Source organism: Stegastes partitus, unplaced genomic scaffold (genome assembly GCF_000690725.1).
Source record: "Stegastes partitus isolate 25-593 unplaced genomic scaffold, Stegastes_partitus-1.0.2 Scaffold19, whole genome shotgun sequence".
Classification (NCBI taxonomy): Eukaryota; Metazoa; Chordata; class Actinopteri; family Pomacentridae; genus Stegastes; species Stegastes partitus.
In genome coordinates, this window is record NW_007577750.1 from 465,518 (window position 1) to 490,471 (window position 24,954).

Sequence of the window (24,954 nt, forward strand, 5' to 3'; positions counted from 1 at the left end):
TCTCTCTCTCTCTCTCTCTCTCTCTCTCTCTCTCTCTCTCTCTCTCTACACATCCTCCCCATGATTCACTGCAGCTCATGCACACCAGCTCACCTATAGCTCTGCTCAAACAATGTAAAATTAGTCTGCTCTGAGCACCTGATCCTCCATCTGCTCCTCAACAGTGATCTCATCTTTTTGACTAGCGTTGAATCGTAGGTCCAGTGCACTATACATGTTATAGATTATGTGTTTGATTACGTGTCTGAAGAAGAACAGGGATGTAGAAAACCCCAGCAAGGGACAGGATTGGCCCTTCACGTTTGTTAGTAGCTGTGGAATTCAGGTTCTGTGTTTTTGAGACAACCCTCGGTACATTGCTTCAAGGTGGGAATGTTCAGCCATAGCTTTGACTGCTCATTTTGCTCATGATATGCTTTCTGGCCATGTTAACGAGGTTAAAAAACAAACAAACAAACAAAAAAACACAAACAACCAACAATTTGATTTTCACCAGAGAGGGTCTTTAAAATGCTCTCATTGTTTGACACTTCACCATCTATGGAGTGTGTCATTTATTATCATAACAAAAAGGCTTTTAAGTGAAGCTACTTCTGGTTTGGTTTGCTGTTGTGCAGCAGGTAATGGGGTCACCTATTTTAATGGCTCAAAAATGACCAACACAAACACATGAGATCACTGTGAGTGTTTCAAAGCATACCTGCTATTTTCTTTCATTTAAACACACTGTGTTATTTAAAACAGATAGACACTCAAAAAGTCAGCGTTCGTACATACAAATTGCTTTTGAATTTTCATCTGGAAAGTGCTATTGATGGCCACTGTGCATCACACAAAGGAAATAGTAAAACTACTCACAGTCGCAATAAAATAAATAAATTCCAGGTGGTGGTGGGACATTTACAGAAAGAAAAACAAAAAGAAATCTTGGGGAAAAAAATGCAACACATTCTCAAAAGAAACAGCTAGCTGTCTGTTGAGTTGAACTGACAGTGGTATTTAGGGTGACAATTTGATTGATTTATTCATTTTTTGTAAACTGCAAACACAGTGTACGTCTTCATGAAAATCTGTATCTACAGCTAGTTTATAGCATGAAACTGATAGACATCATGGATTCACACAAGACAATAAATTTTACTGTAAAATGACAGTAAAATACAGGCAGCTATAGTTGCAGTTAAAATTGTAATTTACTTAAACTGTTTATTACCGTATAACTGATTTCAGTAAAAAATGAGGTTTACTGTTTATTACTGTAACTGGATTTTCCAGTATTAATATGTAAAAACTGTCAACTTCAGACATTGTGCCTTTCATTTTTATGATCCAGAACTGACATCGACCAGCTCTGTCTAACAATTAAAAATCCAGATACCCTTAAAACACCTAAAACAATAAAGGATAAAAGATTTTTTAAAAAGTTACATTTTTCATGGATTCGGAACATTTACTCAAAGGCAATAATATGTGACAAATTGTAGTCTATTAAATATATTTAGGAAAACAAGAAAGAATCATTAAACGTAAAAAAAAAAAATAAAATAGAAAGAATAGAAAGAAAAATGTAACGTTATCAATAATATTCAGAACTGCCTAAATTAACTTGCTAATCTAAACAGTGCGTCTTGAACTGTAACTGAAAGTCTTTTGCTCAACTCACATCGACAGATTGTACAGCAGTCTGCAGTTAACTGTCAGTCTTGTTTGTGGTACATTACAGTTAGAATCTGGATGTATTTTTGCAGTAATTTCTAACAGTGCAGTTATTTGTACTTCATAAATTCACAATCATATTCTTATGTGACATTATTCTGCTAAATAGTCTGCTTTCAATTTCAATTCTAAAAGCATTACACAAGTCATGTGTTTCCATCCATTCAGCCCCATTTATGTTTTGTAATATGAAAATACTCAAAATGGCACTTTTATCTCAGCTTGCACTGCTGAATGTTAAACACTTTTCAGATTTACTTTTACAGTGAATGGGCTGAACTGCTGTATGGCAGCGAGAGCAGAAAGCTGAAAAGCAAAAAGAGGCAACTAAGAAAAAAAAAAAATGGAAACCCACGGAACTGATGATGATATTTCTCACGTCAGCAGAATAATCTGGCAGAGCATTAATCTAAGGTAAATGTTGTGTAAAGATTAGAAACTGTCTTGGAGCTTAATGTGAAATTATCTGACAGTTCGTGGTCGGAAATGAGTGCATAATGAGATCACCGTGGCAGTATAAGCCATCAGGGAAAACAAATCCCTCTGTACAAAATACCCTACTTTCTTCCATCATCGTGACTAAATATGTACCACGGACTAGGCCCGTTTCCCATGGGTATGCAGAGTGAGTGATAAGTGCTCTAAATGCCTGAACTTTAAACCGTTCAAAAGGTCCAAATCCCTGCAATCTTCTCTGAGCAGGTCTTAATGTGGTTGGACTGTATTTTAAGCACCTCCAGGATAAAACTCTTAATGGTCATCATAAACTGTAATCCAAAGAGATTCTGCTCTTAATCCAGGATCGAGGTCCAGGAAACTGTTCAGTGCAAGTCGAACGCAATCCCATTTTATGGAGTGATATCTCTCCTGTTCTGACTTGACTGCATACAGTGCTGTGCGTTAGCAGTAATTATATAGGGCTCATCATTCTCAGTGCATCATCCTGCGTTAAAGCAGAGTGGAAAATTGGACAGACAGATGGTTGAAAGCAGTCATGTTAAAGAAAAAGGTCCATTTTGTCATTTTAAAACCTTGGGTTTTGAGAATTTAATGATTAATTTGGCTATTTGAGTCAGAGCGTTGATGGCAGCTGGTTAAAGTCGCACACCAGGGGCTATGTGCAGCACGCAACAATTCACATATAAAGTGCACTCAAGGCCTGTGGCAGAGACAACATTTTCTGCAAATTTTACTCCTCAGAGACATAGGTTTTTTTCAAGTGGTAAACAATGGTCGCTAAATCTCAACGCTTAAGCTAATAGCATTGAAAGAAATCCTTAAAGTGCTCAGATTAAATAGAAGACTGTCTCCAAATGGACTTTGTGGTAAGACTGTTATTAGAATAGCAAGAGCAACCGAATGCTGCTTAACAATCCACAAGGAAAAATGACGCAACAGTTTAAATTATAAAAGACAAAGAAGTATGGCTGCAACCAACAACAGTTTTTATCAGTTGATCTACTGCATTTTTCCCAATTAATGGATTTTTGTGGTCTGTAAAATGCTGGTTTGTGAGAAATGGCCATTACAGTTTGAGTCCAAGGTGGTGACGTCAGCTCCAAAGATATGTTCTTTCAAAAAATAAAAAATAAATGTAAAAGCAGCAAGTCCTTATATTTGACCAGCTAGAACTACAGAATAATTGGAGTTTTTGCTGAAAAGCAGACAGTCACTTATTTAAATACTTGCAGCTTTATTTATTTATTTATTTATTTAATATTATTGTTTTTTTTTTAGCTTAAAAAAATACTGACTAAACATTGCAGCTCTGCATAACAAGCATTGATGCATTTTGCTGTCAATATCTTTTACTTCTTCTTTACCTTTTCTTAAGTATACTCTTAAAGGACCAGTGTGCATGATTTAGTGGTATTAAGCAGTGAAGTAGCAGGTTGCGCTGGTCTTTGTCTATATTAAATCTTCATTTTAGCCTTATTGTACTTTTGTATTGCTTGTCTTGCTTCTTTTGTGCCTCATTTGTATCTGGCGGCTGTAACATATACATTTCCCTGGTGAGGGATCATTAAAGTTTATATTATGTTATGTTATCTTACCTTGCAACCAACTCCTGCAGACCTAAATTTAAAAAATAAAATAAAATAAAAATGTGTAGGATAAACAACTATAGTTTAGGATGGATAGGCCTTCTCTAGAGCCAGTCTGGGAAACGTGGCAGCACAACTCCATTGAAGACCTGTTCTGTATTTAGATATAAAGTGCTCATTTAGAAATTAGAAATACTACATTTAATTTCTGCAAATAGAGCCCATCAAATGTTACACAATTGTTCTTTAAAGGCTGGACTTTTACTTAAAAAAATACCATTTTTAAAAAAATTAGTGCTTTTACATAAGCATCTAACTACGCCCTCCACCGCTGCTGACTCTACAGGATGATAAATACACAGCATTCCACATTCAGGGCAGATGGTGTGTGTGTGTGTGTCACTGCAGTCCAGCTCAGAGGTATGTTTCGCCACCATTTGCTCACAAGTGGTCTACTAAAATAACAAACAGAGCTAAATGACCAAACATTGATTTCTAAAGATATAGTAATTGCAGCAGACATCCTGTATTCTGCAATAAAGCCTATAAGAGCGGACATGAAAACTGAACAACTGAACAGCACCCCGTATGTAACATTGTGCTTTCACCTAAAATTGGCGTGTGCTCTACGGCCGTGCAGTAAGGAGATGTGAGTGGCTGCTTGTCACTGAAAGCAGCGAGTACAGAGGGTGATTCTCAGGTCAAGGTGATTTGTCATGTCAAGCAACTTTTCACCTCCAGTTCTATGGCTGTTCACCAGCCTGACAGCCTTCAGCAATGCCACACTGTTTCCTGGCTGCACTTCATAATTGATGAGGAGGCAGGGAATATGGGATTTGATCCAGAGTGGCGGTGCCTTTCAGGGCCTGGGACAGATGCGTGGAGGTGCTCGGTTTTTAACTCTTCGTCTGAAATGGCTGTGAGCACCAGTGGTGAAGTAGCGGTAAGATAAAAGACATAATGACTGTTAAAGGTGATTGACTTCTCGGGGATCATATATGGCAGCGGGGTACGGTACGTGGGACGCAGCGCTTTAATATGTACATTCTATCATGCTGCACAATCCGCAGTCCTCCATATTAATGCGAGAACAGGGGATACAGCAGGATGGTGGTAATATATCAAGATTGTGCTTCACATTCAGACACAATTATACAAGTTGACAATGGTTTGGTATCTGGTCCAGAATATGAATTTGAATTTTGCATTTTCTTGTGTGTAAAGGCTTTTACTTTGAAATCCATTTTCTCCATACGCATTTTTCATCATTTAAAAAAAAACATAACTTTGCGTGTTTAACATGGCATTAGAAAATGCATCCACAAAGCCTTTGAATGCACATTTAGAATCTTTAGTGTTTGATAATGCTATCAAAAATATATTTATTTTTCAGAATCTAATAAACCAATTTCCCAAACTACTGTCATTAACACGTTATCAAATTCACTGTCTACAAGCAGTTTTCCATGTGCACATTGTCAAAAAGACATAACAAAATGACAATAGGTGGCTGAAACACTGCAAACAAAACCCCTATATTATGAATTTAAATTGTGCATTTTCCTGTGTGTAAAGATTATCAAGCTTTTTACTTTGACTTTCATTATCTGCTTACAGATTTTTAAACTCATCACCAACAGTTTGTCTTTTTAATGAGAAAATACACAAAACATGCTAAGATGAATCTGTATGATGTTGTTGGTAATGTTGAATACAGAGCTGCAACTTTAAAACAATAAATTGACCAAAAAATAAATTAAATGTTTTTGTTTGTTTGTTTGTTTTTATTGATTAATCATTGCAGTCATTTAAATGCCAAAATGCTGAATGGTTCCAGCTTATAGAATGGGAGAATTTTCTCCTTTGTGTGGTGGTATACATAAAATATTTGAGTTTGGGCCTGAAAAAAAAATACTGTGGATTCTAGGAGGTTGGCAAGAAAATAACTGGCAGCTTATTCAATAATGGACACAACTGTTCAGTGTTGACTGTGTAGATTTTGTAGAAACAGCATATTTTCTTCTATTTATATGTGGTCATATAGCAAAGTTCTCTCATGATTAATGCATTAAATTCTGCTCACAATCTACCCTGTTCTATGATCTGTCTCTGCTTAACGAAGGGAGCAAAGCCCCCAACATAAAAGTGATTAGAGTTCTTTCTCAAACTGTGCACATCTCATTTATTTTTTGCCCTCTCACTCCTGCTCCGTTCTCTCTTTCTTCTTTGCTCTTCTGACAATTTGTCTCCCCTGTTGAATTGAAAGGGACAGCAAGCTTCCAGCTAAAAAAGCAGACAAAAATCACCGCCAAAGTCTGGAGACATTTTTAAAACTTGATGTTTGAACCTGTGAAAAACTACAGTTTTATATCATTTGGATCTAATAGCAGGTGAGGAGTGATGATTCTGGAAGGGCCAGCAATGTCCCAGATTGAAACTGTCATTAAGGGTTATTGAATGAAATCATTTGATGAAGAGTTGGTGAAAAATACCTAATTTTAGTTTCTATTTTTAAAGACAAATCCATGGCTATAAGCCTCCAAAGGCAATAACATATGTAGTGAGCATTGTCTTCAATGATTGCTTTTTTATTTTTTGTTCATAAATATTCTAGCATGCTTTTAATTGTGTTATAGGAAGGCCAGCAAAATCTAATACTGATGATGGATGTAACTGGAGGAAGAAAACACACTTCTTTAATCTTAAATTCTATTTTGTTGCACTAAGCTGCTTAAATCTCTCACCTTACACATTTATGTCCACTGTGCGTTTTCCAAGAAGCCCACCTGGCATGAACCTTTAAAAACTAAACTAAATGGAATCTGAATGTAAATAAGTTTAATCCTGCATTTTGCATCTATTTTGGAAGGATACAACGAAGCTTTTTCCAGGAGCTATGCAATGTAGTAAACAGCAAACAGCTGTGGTTATATAACTTTTTTTTTAGTATTGACGTCCATAAAAGAGCCGTTGCATAACTTTCTGTGTTTAACATGGAATTAGAAAAAAACGTACTCACTAAGCCTTTAAAAACACATTTATAATCTTTAGTGTTTGATAATACTATCAAAATACATTTATTTTTTACAATTTAATTAACCAATTTCATCGTCTACCATAGCAATTATCAAATTCACTATCGGCATGGCATTTTCCTTACACAGGTTGTCAGCAAAAAAGGCAACAAAATGACAATAGCAAGGTGAACCACAGCAAACAAAAGCCCATCAGGAGTCTCAGGAGACATGTGATGCGCTTTAATCTTCTTCTCTTTTGCAAAGCTTTTTTCTCAGTGGGTAATTCTCCTGTAATGTGGAGCAAACGGTGCACTGCGCACACCACCGTTCACATGAAAACCGTCACAAACTGGCCACGCACACCTGGAGATCAAGTGGATCGGAAGGGAAAAAAAAAGTCCTCATGTGGACTCAAAATGTTTGCTCTTTATTTCAGAGCTTTTAATAAATAATTCAGATGCAATGTAATTCTAAACAAGAATGACATAAAGACCACAGAAAGGCTTTGAAAGCAGCAATGAATAGTGCAGGTAGAAAGTGTAGGTATAATTAAAGAATGCAGCAGAAAATAACATTGATCGTGTGTGTGGGTTAACATCAGATAGAATAATCACATAAAACAGACAAAAATAATTTAAGACCTCATTAAACCAATTAGGCATTAAGGAAGAGACAAACACCACTGCAGGCATTATGGGGTATTTGTAAAGCTTATTGCTATATTTGAAGGCAAAAAACAACAACAGTACAGGATCACTGAACAGCTGTAGTAACAGTCAAAGTGGCCAAAAGAATCAAAACGAAACTCACCTTAGCGACCCTGTTGGCGACCTCCCGGCCCACCATCAGCCCCTGGACAAACGTCCGTGCAGCGATGAAGGCCCTGGTGACCTGGGCCTTCAGTTTCCTGGGCACATCTCCAAAAGGTTTTAGCTGATCTGTGTATTTACTGACGCACTCCAGGTAGTCATCTGTGAAGTGGTACTGGGAATTGAGCAGCTGGAACATGCGCTCCAGCAGCCGGGACCAGAAGTCATTCAGCATCTCCTCCAGGTTGACGTTGCCCCCCGTGTAGTAGCGTTTTAGCTCAGTGAACAGGTCCTGGAATACCTCAGAGTTCTGCATATACAGCTTCCCGTACGTCCGCGTGAACATGCTGTTCAGAGACTTCTCAGAATTGTCCAGCAGCTCCAAGAAAAACTCTAGATGAATGGATAGTTTGGGGAGAGGAGGGAGAGGAAGGGATGGAAAGGACATGCAGCTGGGTCATTAGGCGGATATTTACAGTATCTGATTTCTCTTCCAACAATATAAACCTAAAAAAAAAAAAAAAAAAACGCTTCACAAGCACAAGAGCATAATCTACTCACGGTACCGTTGTTGTATACACTGTAATTTAATGGCTTCTTTTATGGCTCCGTCTGCACATACAGGAGCAATGTATAGCAGCCAACAATAGGTACTTGATTATGTGAAGAAAGTCAGTCCAAAGCATTAATAATTTAATAGCAGAAATAATGGGCCACAAGGACTATGAATGATTAATGTAAAGGTTCTGATTGCATACTGTAACAAAATATTCATAAGTTTTAGACACAGACACTAGTATACATTATCATCCTGGGCACCCACCATTATTCCCAGACGCATTAGTTTCTCACTGAAACAATTTATTTGTCCACTGAGGCAGCTGGCCTATGAGCCTATAATTGAATATTGGGTTACAGGAGGTTTATTCGCTTAGAGATATCCGAAGAGATGTTACAAAATTTCACTGCAGGACAAGCACATCTATTTAATTTCTATTATTATATTTGCCTTTCATTCAGTATATACACCACTGTGTAACGCTGTTGCTGAAAAATATATACAGGGTTAGGGTTAGGATTATATAATATAATAATAAAATTTCAGCGTGAAATTTGAATTATTCCTACTTTTCACATGCAAATGATCTATAATGGTTCTGCACTTTAAACACATGCAGTATTGCTCAGTGTAGTGTTCGTGTGACATTATACAAAGGATTGGGGGTCTAGCTAGCTGTCTTTCACACACCCTAAATGTGACGATGGTAAAAAAAAAAGAAAAAAAAAAAAAAACAGACTGTGAAAATTCAACAACACGTAGGCCTGTGACCTCATCACTCTATGAATTACACAGTGATATGAATCACAACATGGCTTAACGTATGGAGTCCCACAGGGAGTGTTCAAATCACAGATGGGACAAAGAAAGACTAACATTGTAAAATGTTATGCCCACACAGATACTGTAATCAAATTACAGTAGCAACATTGTCCGTCAGATCCGAACATGCAAACTCACAGGAGAACAGTAATTTCTTTCTTGTAGTCATAGCATATATAATCAATAAATTCACCAATGACAGATACATAAACTCTGATCTCCTTAAAATTAGAATTAATAACTTCAGTTGGTATTTATGTGCTGATTTATATTACAGACACAGACATCAAAATGCCCAAATGCAACAATGCAATTCAGATTTAACATTCACAGCAATTATATTATTGTTTCTTTGTCATCCGCCCAAGTGGCTTTCTTCCATGTGAGCACCTGATCTCTTGAGTATTAACTCAGCCAGCAAAGAGAAAAATAGACAGAAACAAGCAGAATTAGCTGGGGAGTCTCACTGAAGCCTGGCTAATAGGATCCCATGTTCCTGAGTGCAAGGGCGTAAATGTTGAGAAGATCATAACACATCTCTCCAAGCACAAATGTCAAATATTCCTCCACCCTCCTTTGTAAACAAACACACTGCAGACATTTCACGTGTCACGCTTGCTAATAAACCATTCAAGGCTCCTCTCCCCCGGCTGGGTATTCTAGCTGGCTGACATTTCTTTGCATGGTTAATGATAACAGTCACACCCGTACATGGTGGTCATGTCTTGTTCTAATAATAGATTTCCAACTCTCTGATAATATGATGAAACCATGAGGCAAAATGAATCGGTTCACATATTGCCTGGTGTATATATACAGTGGAGAGTCTGTAAGCAACGAAAAAAAAATGAAAATGAAAAAAACTTTATTTATCCCAGAAGGGAAATTCAAAAAGGGAAACAAAAATCTAAAAATCATATAGAACACTTTATTAATGCAATTAATTCATTTACATTATTAGATATATAGATATGTATAAATTGGTAGTATCATAATTGTACATATTTTTATTGTATCTTATATGTAGAAACAGATATTGTATATTGTACATATATTAAGGAAACTGGAAATTATCAATCAATAATTTATGGAAAAGGAGTGGGATTAAATAAGTGTTTTTTTTTACTTCTCACTCCTTTTCGAATACGTAAACCTAGTCCAGAATTGTGGAATATTTCTCTATGTAATATTAATTCTTTGTTAACTTGGTACTTGTCTTTACATATTCGAAATAATATCTCAATCAATCAATCAATCAATCAATCAATCAATCAATCAATCAATCAATCAAGAAAATCATGCATAGTTTGAAATGTTGTTAATTTTATTTTAGAATAATTTCACATGTTGGTAATAGAAATAAGGCATTATAACATAATTCCCTACTACAGGATAAATGACAAACTTAAAAAAAACAAACAACAAAAACCTAGAAACATACACAAATCAATATAACTACTATTTTTTGTAAATTGTAAGTCGAGGTATTTCAAATGCTCATGGGAAAAGTCAGTGTTGAAATGAACTATTGACCACATCAAGTGGGGAGAAAAAACCACTCTCTCTACAGCTGTGTTGATGAGTCTGACACTGAGACGACAATCCTGAAGCCTGCATAATAGCCCAGTGCTCTGCAAAGCGTACACAACCATTAGCGTGTATGTCTGTTCTGTAACATAGCATATCTGCATAAACTCTGTTCTATATGCTAATGCTACCAGCGGTTTGCTTTCAAGCCACCAATATTGGAAGGAAGTATATGTTAACACGAGCCTTTTGACCAGCTTATGTATTCGTTTTTGTTTTTTTGAAGCTCAGATATCTTTACTTTCTATTGAAATGGCACAGCATGTCCACAACTTAAACAGCCAGGAGACCAATCCCTCGTCACACATTCTAGTTTCTTTGCAACCGAATGACCTGCCATTACACCAACATTTGTTTAAATATTACGAGCCTGCAGGGCCTTTTTCATTCCATTTTTCCAATTAGATCTGAATCAAGGACATGTAAGCCCTCGTGTATTGTGCATGCTACATACTGTCTGTGTTGCCACTGAAAGTGCTCTCAAGATGAGTAATAAATGTGGAAGCTAAAAAGCAACATTGCTTATGTATTAGTTGGAATGGGGATAATTGTATATTAGTAAAGTTTAGAAATACTTATATTACTTAATTATATTCCAAAACGTGTCTGAATATTTGGCCGGGGGGGAGGGCAGGAAATTTCTTTAATGCTACTTGATATTGTGTGGTCCGAGTAGCAGCAGCAGGAGAAGCCACGTCCAAGTCAGAGGTCCATCTTAATCATTTCATAATGAGCTTTCACATTTTGAAACTGCACCAATGAAAAGAGCGCAACTGTATTCTACTGTGGAGGAAAAGTAAAGAACAAAAAAAGGATAAGAATAAGAAAATTATTGTTACCAACCTACATATTTCCATTAAAAAAAAACAGCAGTTTGACTGTTATACATGCTTGTCTTCCTCACATAAAGTAATGCCCATATGTCTGTGAAATAGGCTGAAGAAAAAACAAACAAAAAACTGAGATGTTTTTTGATCTTTTATAAAAGATGATGCAGTCCATTACCATTATTCCCATGAAACTAATTAAGTGCTATAACTAGGAAAGGCCTAAATAAATTGTGCCAAGGAGAAAAATTCTCAATGACATGAGCGGTTAGAAAGAGTTCACATACTGTTCTGGGCAGTAGTGTGAAGTGTCGGCTAAAAGGTACTAAATATATAATGTGACCTGTCAAAATAACCGGTGGATGTAGACCACATAAATGACTCTGATAGTGCTTTACTTGTGCAGGCACAAGCCAGAGATGACTGACAACAACCTCAAGCATCGCTATGGTTATTTGCAGCTGACTACAACCAGCTGTGGTCATGTTGCTGAATTGTGGTTATTGATTTCGCCATCAAAACTATGCTAAATGACATGAAATAATTTACTTCGTTGGACTTAACAGACTAAAAATCCACATAATATCTGGACAGATCTCTGCAAAGGTGAAGGTGATTACAGTTTTCTCTTCTCTTTTCGGTGCTGAGGTCTAATGATGGCAGCCTTGGTTGATTGATCCTGTTGGGTGTGAGGTGCAGCACCTTCTCTAGAAACCACTTGAAGGACTTTTAGACAGTTTTCTTCACACCATTGACTGTGATTACAGCATCTGTGCTCATTTGAAATAATGTTGGGAAATCGTTTTTCGTACTTTTACAAACTTTTCTTGCTCATGGTATATGTTTATTATTTTTTTAGATAACCACATTATAAGCTTTTAGCAAATTTAACCAATAACAAGAAGTGCAGTTGTGTATTCTGAGCCACCAGTTTTTTTTTTGTTATTTTGTGCATGCATCTTGGGTTTTTGTGTGATTTTGAAGCCAGTTACCTGGAAAACAGTGTGTGCTGAGAGCTTCAAATAGCAGCCACAGCTTGCCAACTCACGAATTGCTCAGTGAAATGCTCTCTGCTGGCCAAAGCACATATTTGGCCAGAGAATTATCATTGAGAGTTATTGACCTTGGATAACATTCAGCCACTGGACCTTCAGTGTCTCAATACTTGGAAACAAGTTGATACATGTGTGTCTGCTTACTGACATAATACATTTAGGAATCCTCCCACATCCAAATCATTCAAGTAATGAAGGTTCTTTGAATCAAGTTGGAAAAGATGCAGCAAGGAAACTGAAAAAGTTAGAGAAAAAATGTTGAAATATAGTTTAATTCAACAAATTCAGCTCATTTAAAAAAAAAAAAAAAGAAAAGAAAAAAGAAAAATTACATTATGCAAAACAGAATGAAGTGAGCCATAGACAAAACTCAGCCACCATTTAGAATTTCATTCATGATATTAGAAAGCATTACAAAATAATTCTTAATATGACAAAATTACCAATATTATCATTGATTACAAGACTGTATGACCAGAAGAGCTCTTCACTGCTTGCATTAAAAATTCTAAGCCTCTTATCTTTTGTGTACTGATTTAATTCAAATCCCATTAATATATAGTACATTAAAAAGTTAAATAGGAACAATTTAAAAACAATGCAAAAAAAAGATACTGTTTTTTTTTTTTGTTAATTGTTTTTTTTAAACAATGAAGCCCATATGGGATTTTCACAGTCAATTTAATCTTTCTCTGTCAATAAATAAACTTTTTGTTTTTTTTAAATTATTTACTTAAAGAACAGCGTTGTGAATGTATTTGGCCAAGGTCTTAGACTATCGACTTCTTCAGGCATATAAATCCACTAATAAATGTCTATTTTCCATATTATTGATTCATTTTTATGCAACATCTTAGTTATGTAACACACAGCATCTTTAACTTCTGTAAAATGCACAAAAAAGTTTGTTACATAAACCCTCCGTATTAGAAGCACTTTATATATATATATATATATCATTACTAGAATCATTGTTATTAATAATAATCAGGTTGTCTTCCCAGGGGAAAGCAGAATGAAAAATAAGAAATATAAAAACAGTGCCCAAGAGGAGCTTCACATTAGTGCCCATCATAATTGAGGGCAGACTCTTCATATTACACACAAAATATACATAGGGTTAGTACCCTTGAAGTAATTCTAAGTGTGAAGAATCAATTTTCTCTGAGAGCAGCACGAACTTCTCCTTTGATGACTGGCCTAATTACTGTAAATAATTATATGATTAATAAAGGTGACCTCTCTGACAATAGAGCTTTATTCACAAAAGAAAGCATGCACTCACCCAGAAATTTTACTTCACACTATTTGAAAATGCTCATATTTTACTGCCTTCAACAATGGAATCTTTCATTCTTAGCATGGTTAATTAAGACCCAAATTTCAATTACTGGTCCAGCAGTCTTCAATAGCCAGAGGGTAGTTATTGTACAAAGCTTAGCAAGAATCCTTACATTTTTATATATTTTAGCCTGATAATGTAATGCATTCTGAATGGCGACAGAGAGATATAGTGCTGTCTGTATAGTGGCCAGAGGATGTTCAATGTTTGACTGTTTCCCCGGTATAAAAATAAAATAATAATACATTTAGCTAAAGGGGGAATCGCTGGGTTTCTCCTGACAATATTGTAAGTTCATGACCTTACTATGTAAAGTGCCCTGAGATTTATTCATTTATGTTAGGATCAGGTGGTATAGAAATAAAATTGATTTAGCACAGTGACACATTATAAAATGAATAACACTCAGACTGACATATTTTTTCACCTCTGATAAACAACTTAACACTGTATACATCACCCTAAAATATACATCACTCGAGGCTTTCATCTACCACTACACTTCAGTGACTCATCATCTGCCCAGCTTTGTGTCTGATATTGATCAGAACACTTCAATCTCTGACAGACGCATTGATTTTTCTAACATTTGTTTCCTTTTTCAAGTGGAAAATATGGCAAGTTTTTGTAACAGATCAACTCAAGTGAACCTCTTTAACTTGGGCGTTAACGCTGTCTAAACTGCTCCTTCTGTACAACAAGTAAAGGTTTCAAATTGCGGTAAATGATGCCATTTCTTGTGGGGATTTTCTTAACCCAGAAACACAAAGGTGAAGCACTTCAGTGCATGTAATACAACCAAGGAAGAAAATGTGACAGGGAGATGTGAAAGGAAATGTGACCGTTGTGTTATGAGTTTGTAGTATGAAAAAAAACCAACACCTCCTATTTTTAAAGTTTATTGCTGTGTCATCCCACTCATCCACCCCAACCTCCTCCCTTTTTGAGCTTTGTTGTTCTTTAACACATCACCCATCATCAAGTCAGACACTAAATCCATCAAATTATTTGGTTTTTGACCAGATATTTGCAATACCAATGGTATTCTAGTCTCAGCTATTCTTGATGTTTTACTGCCAATCAGCAAATGTGAGCATGCTAACATTCTAAGCTAACATAGAGAACGTGACAGTGTGGAACAAAAGCATGAAGTTGAAGTGAGCTTGAAGTTACTTCAAAGCAATGGTGTACCTAAGAACAGCATCACGGAGTGAGTAAACTTTTTTGGAGAATGAACTGACTACACCTCATTACCATTCTGCAATAGGGGAAGAATGCTCTCATTTGTTTGTATTGTGCCCCTACAAAATAGTGACAGGGGAATTGTTTTGGTGGGACATTGAAGTAGCTAATTCACAAAAAAGAACCAAACAGGGCTGCCTTATTGTATGATCCAAATGTGCCATTTTCAGCATGCAGGTTGCTGCTCAGAGATTGTTGTTGCCTGTAACAAAATGGATTTTGTAAACAGTAACTCAGACAGCAGAAGGGGAGAAAATGGTCACATGAAGTGAGTGGTGGAAATGGCAGGTTTATACCTGAAGACTGCATCAGGTGAGTCAGACTGCTTGAACAGAAGCAGCTCCTATGATGTGCTGTCTGAGCAGATCTGAAATTAAAAATGTTTACACTTGTTCTTGAATGGCCAGGCTGGAGAGTGGAAAGTGGAGGAGCTGGCTGTCATAGAGGGGAGGATGCAATATTGTTTAAATACAGCAATAACGGCACACACTTTCAGACTCTCCTGGAAGGCATTTATAGTGCTGCACTCAGCTAACACAGAGAGCTTCTGTGGGCCAATCACTGTGTGAAGCTGGTGTGAATGTCAGATTATGAAGTTTGGGGGGAAAAAAACTGACTTCATAAAAGTGTGAAGTTTGCAACGCTATTTACTCATCCAGTTTGTAAGACTATATTGTAAAAAAAAAAAAAGGGGGGTTCTTATTTAATCAGATGCTACTGATGTCATGTAATGTGAAAAAATGCATGAATCTTCACTCTCCCTTTATTCAAAATGTCATCAGATCTGTGAGTAATGTTGATTCTGAAAATATACTGGTCACCAGGTCACCTTCAGTGCTGACTAGTAAATTGTGCTGGACTAGCACCTAACCACATCTCTGACCTTGTGAGCCCCCGTGATCCAGATCCTCTTACAAACATGGTTAGCGTTCCATATTTCAGGTTGAAGAAAAAGGTCTCACATTTCAGCCACTGTTATGTTTGATGCTTCATTGTACCAAAGCGGAACAAGAGAATTAATTTTGAATATTTGGTAATGCAAAGACATCTTCTCAAATTTTGAAAGCTTCGAAACACAGGGAAAAAAAATCTGTTTAACTAACAGTACTTGCTTTTCAAGTTAGATGTAGGTGGAGAGAGAAGCAGCAGTGGACCCTGCCACTGAGATAACACAACATGTCATGTGACTGTATCGTGGCCTATTGAGGCCACTGCTGGTGGAGAAATTGGCAGTCCACAAAATGCACTTCTTCTTTGATTGCAAGGCACTGAACCCAGAAACCGGTGTTTACCTTTGATTTTTGAAACTGCTGACAAATCACATAGCACACAGTGGGTGCAGGGCAGTGTATAGCATATGTGTAACAGAAATTCTACAATGCATTTTTATACCATCAGTCACAATTTAAATTCATCTAATATAACAAACAATAGTTTTTTTTTGTTTAGTTCTCTCCAATACTCATTTGCAAGATACAGACATAACAGAATATGGATACTGTGTGTGTGTGTGTGTGTGTGTGTGTGTGTATGTGTGTATGTGTGTATGTGTGAAGAGAAAGAGCGAGAGTGCGTCTTCAGTCAATTAGGATTATATAATTTTCTGCACTGATTGTTACCCTGAACAGACTGAGAGTGGACAAACTGTCCTCCCATTTGTTTTGATTTGCTCTTTCCCCTCTATTTGGGCAAAACAAATAATGATCAAAATCATCCATATCTATTTCTAAAATCTAAAAAACTATCTAAAAAAAAAAATATGAATGGAAGACAAACATGGAAACATGGAAATGGTCACTTGCACACATTCACAAGTTTTTCTGTTATTGTCTGGCTGCATGACTGGTCTCTCTTTGGACAAAAATTCTAGCTCTAGCCAAAGAACACTATTCCTTATGTTTAGTCAACCTGTCAGTGGTGTTTCTGAGGTTTTAGAAAAAGAATCAACAGCGTTTTGCTATATTCTCTTTTTGCTTTGGGGGCTTAAAACTGTTAAACTTGTTAAACACAGGAAAACATGACATAATGTAAAATGTCATTAAATGTAAGGTAACTTACTGCTGTACTGCAGTTCTGTCAAGCTTCAGGAGTAATGATCAGAGTTTAATCCATGAAATGTTTGTAGTTTTCTGCATAAGAGAATTTACTGATTAAACACTGTTGCCTGATACATTAAATATTCAGAAACATCTGTTTTCATTCGTGTCCTTGTTCATGTTGATGAATCCCAATCATTCATTAAAGGACGACATGACAACAGGACCTTAATTACCATGAATTAACATATCCTTATGACACTAGATGAGGAACAACATATTAGTCAGTGGAGAACACCCATATTTATAATCAAAAGGAGCATTGTGACATTGATGAAAGTAACAAATAAGAGCTTCAGCAACGCAATTAAAAGCAATAATAGGTGCCTAATTGGAACAACCTGGTTCACAAAAAGAAAAAAGAGATGAAAGGAGATCTCAGAGGTGGTGAATTTGCATTATGTCACTTCAGAGAACCAAGAAAAAAGTTATCTGCATTTGTCAATAAAGTGCATAACAGCAATGCAGTGGAAAGTTCAAAGCCACAGGAGAAGAGACAAGTGTGTACTCCCAAAGTGATACTGGGCATTTTTTGGTCCTGGCATTGTTCCAGATGGGAACAGTGACATCAAACCCCACAGTGAAACTGTTCAACAACTGGTAGACTCAAGGGAACAAACCAGGTCAGACTGTGGGCCGAGAGAAAGGAAAGTGAGTCTCCCCACAGTGCCGCTGTCCTCTGAGCTGAGAACTTTTGGAATATAAGTTCATAAAACTTTAACGTCTTCAAGTGCAGAATAAAATAACACCACACTAATATCTACAATAAACTACAAACCACTTGTTTCCCAAAACTTTATATTAATTTTGGCCCTGTATCATCTCCACATTGCACAAATCATACAGTGCTCTGAGTTAGGCAGAAATTAGAGTCGCATTTCAGAACAAACTGCATCACAGTAAGAGTCTTTGACTACATTGTTCACCTATTTCATACCTGTTACCTTGCTTTATTACTTTCATAGCAGGTTAAGGTGCACATCAGAAAAGCATTTGCACAGTTATTTTTTCCCTTTTAGCTAACATCTTCTTGGAAAAGCCTGCACAATGGTGCCTTCATTTAGCAGTAGCTAAGCAGAGGAATAGTAAATGGTAAATAAAGCTTAAAGCAAATTGACTTCATTACACTATGAAATCAACTGCTATGGCAATAACTAACATGAGATAATAGAAAGTGGTCAGGTATCAGAGCTTTTTTGTTTTTCTTTGAATAATCATTTATACCACTGTAGCTGTTCCCTCAGTGAATCTTTCATTTGGCCATTACTGTAGACCTTGTAAATGAATGCTGTATGGCAACACTGAATGTATTTATTAAGAACGAGTATGTCTCTGTTTTACTCTGACACTGATATAAAAATATTACATTTTTGTCATGTTTCTTTTGAGTGTGCAATGCTTTAATTCAACACAACTGTTCATGTCAACCCACACATCACTAGCAGCCTGAGCCTGAGGACGACTGGTGGAAACTCACTCAGATCTGGTGCAATGAAGGTATTGTGCATTCTCCCTTTTCAGCAAATGATAAACATACGTGGATATTGTGATGTAAAAATAAAGAAAGTGGATGTTATGTACAGTGTTTATATCACTTGTTATTTACTGGTACATCTTTTCTCATATTGTGAACTTCTATGTATTGTGTAGTAGGATCAAAAGTCTGAGACCACTTGAGAAGATATTTCTATTTTACATTTGCTTTTTAATTTAGTACAATTCTTTCATTACAAGTCACAATATCAACTTAACGATGTGAGTGAAGAGATACATTTCTGAAAAACAAAAAAAACTGAATATCAGAATATAGTACTTGATTTGCAGCTTTCTTAAATTCATCACAGCATGTACTGGAGCTGGCCTGGTGAATCTGATAACCCATGTTATCCCAGCATGATCTGGCAACGTACCAAAGAGCTTCTGTAAGGCAGGAGGTTTATCTTTCTGTCTTCAAGTGACCCCATAAATGTTCTGTGGGGCTGAGGTCAAGGTGACTGTGAAGGAAAGTTCATGACAGGCACTTTTCAGTCTCATTTGGTCCGTAAGTAGTTCTTGCAAAGCTTTGAGGTGTGTTTGGGCTCATTATCCTGTTGCAGTATGAATCCTCCTTAATAAGAGTGAAGTCAATTTGGTGCAGGTGTCCAACTCCAGAGCAGTGAAACAGCCACAGACTTGAATATACCCGCAATTATCTTCACTGTGGGTTTCTCACACTGTGATATCATTCTTGCTTGTGTTCGTCTCCTCATGTATTCCCTTTTATTGCTGCCACCAGTGTCAGTTTCATTACTAAATAGGACTTTTCTCCAGTCATTCACTGACCCTAAGCATTCTGCCCCCTTTCCCCTCTAGAGATGTGGTTTAGAGATGGTGCTTGTTGTCTGATCACTAATAGACCGCCGTCTGTAGACAGGACTTTGTTGACTGAAGTCCTGTATTGTTTAGTTATCACTTTTTTATTTCTCACTTCTATGTATCTCTCTTTTCGGGGTTTCGACACTTTTGGTCTACCTGATCATGCACTGCGCCCTCAGAAACCTTCAGTCTAGTCAGGATCTGACGCCAAGAAAGCTCTTCTCTACTTAGAATACCAATTTGACTTCTGACACTCATTTAGTTCCAATGCCATGGTTCCCACTATTACAATGCTCCTTTGCAAGCAACATCCTTCTAAACATTTGAAGAGCGAGCCTCTGACAGATTGAATCTTGCTTTAAAGGAAAGCACACAACGAGAGGAAATCAGACCTTTTGTAAAAAGGCAATAACACTATCAATGCTCAAATTTGCTTACATTTGATGGCAGACCAAGAAATAGTGCAGAATTATACATAACTTGGACCTTCTTTTGTCTTAAAACATTTCTAAATCCTAAGACTTTCCAATTATTTCCATGTTTAAATGAAAATATGACCAATGCATTTTAAATGTGGTCTTTTGGACCCCACTGTTGTTTTTCCAGAGATTACTGTTACATTAAATATGTGTCTGGCTGCAGTGACATATTTATTAGAGATGCTCCAAAAGAATTTGTTTTAACATCCTCAAAACAATATTTAAATATGTACTTTTTTGTTTATTCCAAAATTGTCAGAGAATTCATGCAATGTTTGCATTTGGCAAAGTAAATCAGTTTCATAGGGCATGGCCATATTTAAGGCTTAAGCCACACGAGTTACCACTTTAAAAACAGCTTTGACTGCATTCAGGCAGGGCTTTTATTGGCATAATAAAACTGTCAACGTGGGCAGATAAAAGGATAGTTAGAATTTTGAAGGCTATCCAAATCTTCTTTCTAGGAGCTTAAATCTTTTCTTTTTTTTTCTTAGGATGCACAGGGACTTTTACATTAATTGTTTGCATGAAAAATGGACATGCACAGTGCAGATATTGATTAAATGGTAGGTCAGTTCTTGCATGATTGTTCATCAATCATAATCAAATTCACTTTAAACTATGAATGAGAGTAAACAGATGAGTGAATAAATGAATACCAAAGGCCTTGATCCCGAGGCAATATCACTCCACATTGATGACAATGCATTTTCAGCTGATGACATTGTGCGCAATGAAACTGCACAGAGCTGGCGACCAGGTGGTAAATCCATTCTCCCCACATACATGATGCATATCACACTGGAGCTGACAGCATCAATACAAGGGGCTCGTAATTAAAGCCCTCTGTTGTAGAATATAGAAGAACAGGAGGCAAGTTTCTCACAGCCCATCAATCACACGGTGGCAGCTCATTTAAAACATCTTTAAAATTAAAGTTTCACCAGCCATTGCCTTTTACAAAGAGCAATTGTTTTCTGACAGCTAAGTGAATCTCTGCTGAAATCTCTGAGAGAAAGGTTGAGAGTAGAATTCTTTTATGCAGAGAGCTGACAGACTGAATTGAGAAGGAGCCTGTTCTCTGTTCTCTAAGAAATAACTTTGGCTAGTAGATGCTCACTGATAGCAGCAGAGGGGGGGGTCACATATTTGCCTTGGATAATGGGCTTTTAGACACAATGGCATGTGGCCAGCAAGCCAAGACAGAGATATTTCGCAATTCAGCATCTGCTGTATTAAAAGATGCTTGATGGTATCCAAACGTACCATCTGGCTCTGTAAATAAAGGATGAGTGGGTATCCATGCCAGTTTCTTCTACAGATTTGTAAGTTGGTTGAAAGATAATTTGTATCTAATAAATCATAGTGAAGAAATTTTCATCACATACCCATTTTGCGTAATACTCTACACACAAAAAAAGAAGAAAATACTAGAATTATCTACAGTAAACAAAGGCACCATCACATGCTATTGTGGCTCACTGTATACATGATTGCTGTCACACATTTGGATACTCTTAAGTTTAAAAGCATGAATTTAAAGCATAGTAAATTAGGTTAGTCTACCTGACAAATTCAGGGATAACTATTTATTATTCCTCCTTGAAGATGCTCTTTGAACACTGGCACAACACATACTTAGAGAGTGTAAAGATTCTCACTTGGGTATAACCACTGAAGTGCCTCACACAGACATTGTCTTTTCTCATATGAAGAACTGCTGTCATTAAAGCCTGATGCCTTGCACCCTGAATTTATATTCCACTCTGCCACTGTAATGCCCTCATGACAGAGGGGGAAAAAAATACAGTACGTCCCAGTGACACAGACAAGTCATAGAAATGCATTAATGAGATCTTGTTTGCTTTACTGTGTTGTATTGCGTTGTGAGAAATGCAGAGAAGCTACATGATAGAAATGACTGCTGCTATATGTTAAACAGGCTCTCTGAAGGCTGGTAATGACTGGTAATTCCAGTGGCACTGCCAACAACACTACATCCTGTTCTTTGTTCTGACTTAGTGCAATGCATGTGGTGGTTTATTGATTTTGGAGTTATTTTTACAGAAGGCAAATATAACATATTGTGATGACGACCATTCTCAGTCAACAGCAGCAACATCTAGCTCCGTCATGAGAATTATAAATGTGGACAGTGGTTGGTGAAGGTGGAGATCTGACACAGCTGGTATAGTATATGAGGTGTGTCAGAAAAGTTTCAGGACTGGTCCCCCTGGACTCTAACACACTTTCCCAGCCTTCTCTGCCACGCCGCCATGCACTCCTGGAAGGATTCTTTCGTGATCCTCCGCAGCTCCATCGTCACAGCCATCTTGATGTTGTCGACGTCTTCAAAACGGGTCTTACATTTATTTGGCAGCTATACTTTTTTACGTTTTTAAAAACTACAAACGGAACAAATTCCAAAATTAACGTCATGAACAAAGAAGAGGGTGATATGTGTGATGCAGTAAAAAGTGAGGATTGTGATGAGAAGGTTTAAGCTAAGTACAATTAATAAGCACCTGATAAGTTTACAAAACCTTCAGAATTACTTGTGTATTTGAGCCTTAAGTACATTTAACAGCAAATACATTAAGTGGGATTTTGAGGCTTCTTGTGTTTACGCTTGAGTTGACTGACCACTGATCAAAATATTAAAATAATTTTGCTTCAAATTAAACTCCGGCCTCTTTGTTTGTACTTTTTTTGTATCAACATGACGCCTTAGTGTCTCAGTCAAAGGTATTGGACCAAACGCATGTGTGACACAAAAAATCTATTTACTATTTGGTCAGTAAAAAAACACAACTGATGGATCCCCTTTGGCCAGTGAAGTGTCACCTTCAGGTTATTGCATCAGTTATAACAATAACAACAGCACAGCTGCATAGGGAACCCTTTACTTTTATACATGAGGTACATGTTTTAATGCTTACGTATGTTTATTCAAGTAAGAATGCATGTGAATGCATGATTTCCATGTGACGGAGAGTGTTTCCAGTGGTGTACTTGTATTTTGACTTGTATTATGAACCGCTGTCCACGGCACATTCAGGGATTAATAAGCACAATTCATTTCCTGCTCTTGTAAATTCAAGACTGGTTACAAAGAATCTATGGTGTGATGTTGGCATGAGCATGAGAAGCAGTAGGCAGCACAAAAAAAAAAAAGAATAAAAGCACAAGTAAAACATTTAAAGAGAAGATGGATATGTGATAGCCTCCGGTGTGGAAAAGACAGGGCAATGATAGTTTAAGACATGCTGAATGATTGAATGATGGCGGGAACCAGGAGGGAGATGCCTTTTAAATAAAAAGGACGGTGGTAAATTATATGAGAGGACTGCAGCCAAAAGGCACTGTCTGGGCATGGTAATGAAAGAAGTAGAGTCAGAGGAAGGAAGAAGCCTTTCGGGCTGATCTTTGCAACCAATGCAAGCACATGTTCTTCTGTTCTAATTATCACCACTTTCATACACAGCAGACTACATGAGTACAATCAAATATGACCAAAACAATATTCATAATTACTTGTGTGTGAGGCAAAACAACATAAGAACAGCTAATTAGCTTGCTGTTAAATGTTCGCCTGAATATATTTTAAAGGCAAACTCTTGGACGACGATTTAAACTTCAAATGCAAGTCATCGTGTTCCCTCCTACACTGTTAAATATTACCAGGGTTTCAAAGTATTTAACTGTAATATTTCACAATAAATGACTGTTTTGTCAGTGTACCGCCTTTAATTGTAATATTTACAATATAATACTTGAATTTTGAATTCTACTGTAAAATCAATGCAAGCACGGGCAATCACAGTAAGCTTTGCATTACCAGGATATTGCCAACATTTTACTGTATTACTTTACAATGAAATACTGTATTCACAGTCCATATTCTGTGACAACACAACTAATTACATGAACCACACTACATTGTGGGAGTTGGCTCGATGCCCAGTGTTCTGGCGATCACATCCTCACCTAGCCAGAGCCAAGCTACGCCAGATTCTGTTGAGGTAATTTACTCTCTTTTTCTTTCTTTTCTTTAATGATAGCGAGTCTGTTTTCAGTCAATATTGCTCCAGCACAGTTAAATGTGACAGTCTGGGAAAAAACAACAACAATAACAACAGCAAACAAACAAACAACAAAAAAATGGTGTTCGCTGTTGCACCAACACACACATTTGTCCGTGCTATATTTTGTATACAGTTGAAGTGTGTGTGTGTGTGTGTGTGTGTGTGTGTGTGTGTGTGTGTGTGTGTGTGTGTTTCATTATGTCGTTTTCCTCTGATGCCAGGACTCTACTTTTTGATGTAAGTAATGAGTTAGTGGATTATTGCTTCTGTCATGCCGCTTGTAACTTGCTAACTTCCTAGTTTAACTACATGTTCTGGGTTGTTGTGAACTTTGGAGCGGATATAAATGGGTTGGCCACAGTCTCGGGCTGCAGCGGGTCAGTTAAATCAGTTTTAGTTTCATTTGTTGTTTCGGGCGATCTTTGTGTCACTCTGGTGCCAGAGCGATGGCTGCACTGGAGTCGTCTGTTAGCTAGCCACATGCGCGCTGTAACGGGACTTTATGACAACACACATGCGCCCGTGCACAGCCCGTCCCGTCGGAGGTACCGGAGACCGGTGGTACTGAGATACTGCTCAAGAAAGCGCAGACCTGAACCACCGTTAAAAACATGAACAGATTTGTGTTGGCTTTGGTTTGAGCCTGCAGTAGCATGTACAGATCATGGATGTTTGGGGACTTTTTGTATTGTCAATGTAAAATAATGAATTAAAAAATTACTAGAAAAGCCCTCTGAGAGCAGCTCATTTCCACCATATTGTAATTTCCAGCCAATGTTAAAGTCCTGCATTCATTTTATCTACACTATTAGATTGATGGAAAATCAAATATACTTTAGCATCTAACATTGATATGATTAATAACAAGCTGACGGAGTGATGTGATGATATTTCGTACACTTTTGCTATTTCTGCAGT

The 24,954-nt window shown here is 37.1% G+C and overlaps 1 protein-coding gene across 1 annotated transcript in view; it reads right to left on the bottom strand.

Annotated features, from left to right (window-relative positions):
- Positions 1–24,954, bottom strand: part of gpc6a (glypican 6a) — a 152,464-nt gene that overhangs the window by 70,854 nt on the left and 56,656 nt on the right. Inside the window, exon 3 of the mRNA XM_008292629.1 lies at positions 7,589–7,980. Coding sequence (XP_008290851.1) covers positions 7,589–7,980 — 392 coding nt within the window. The remainder of the gene's footprint in view (positions 1–7,588; positions 7,981–24,954) is intronic.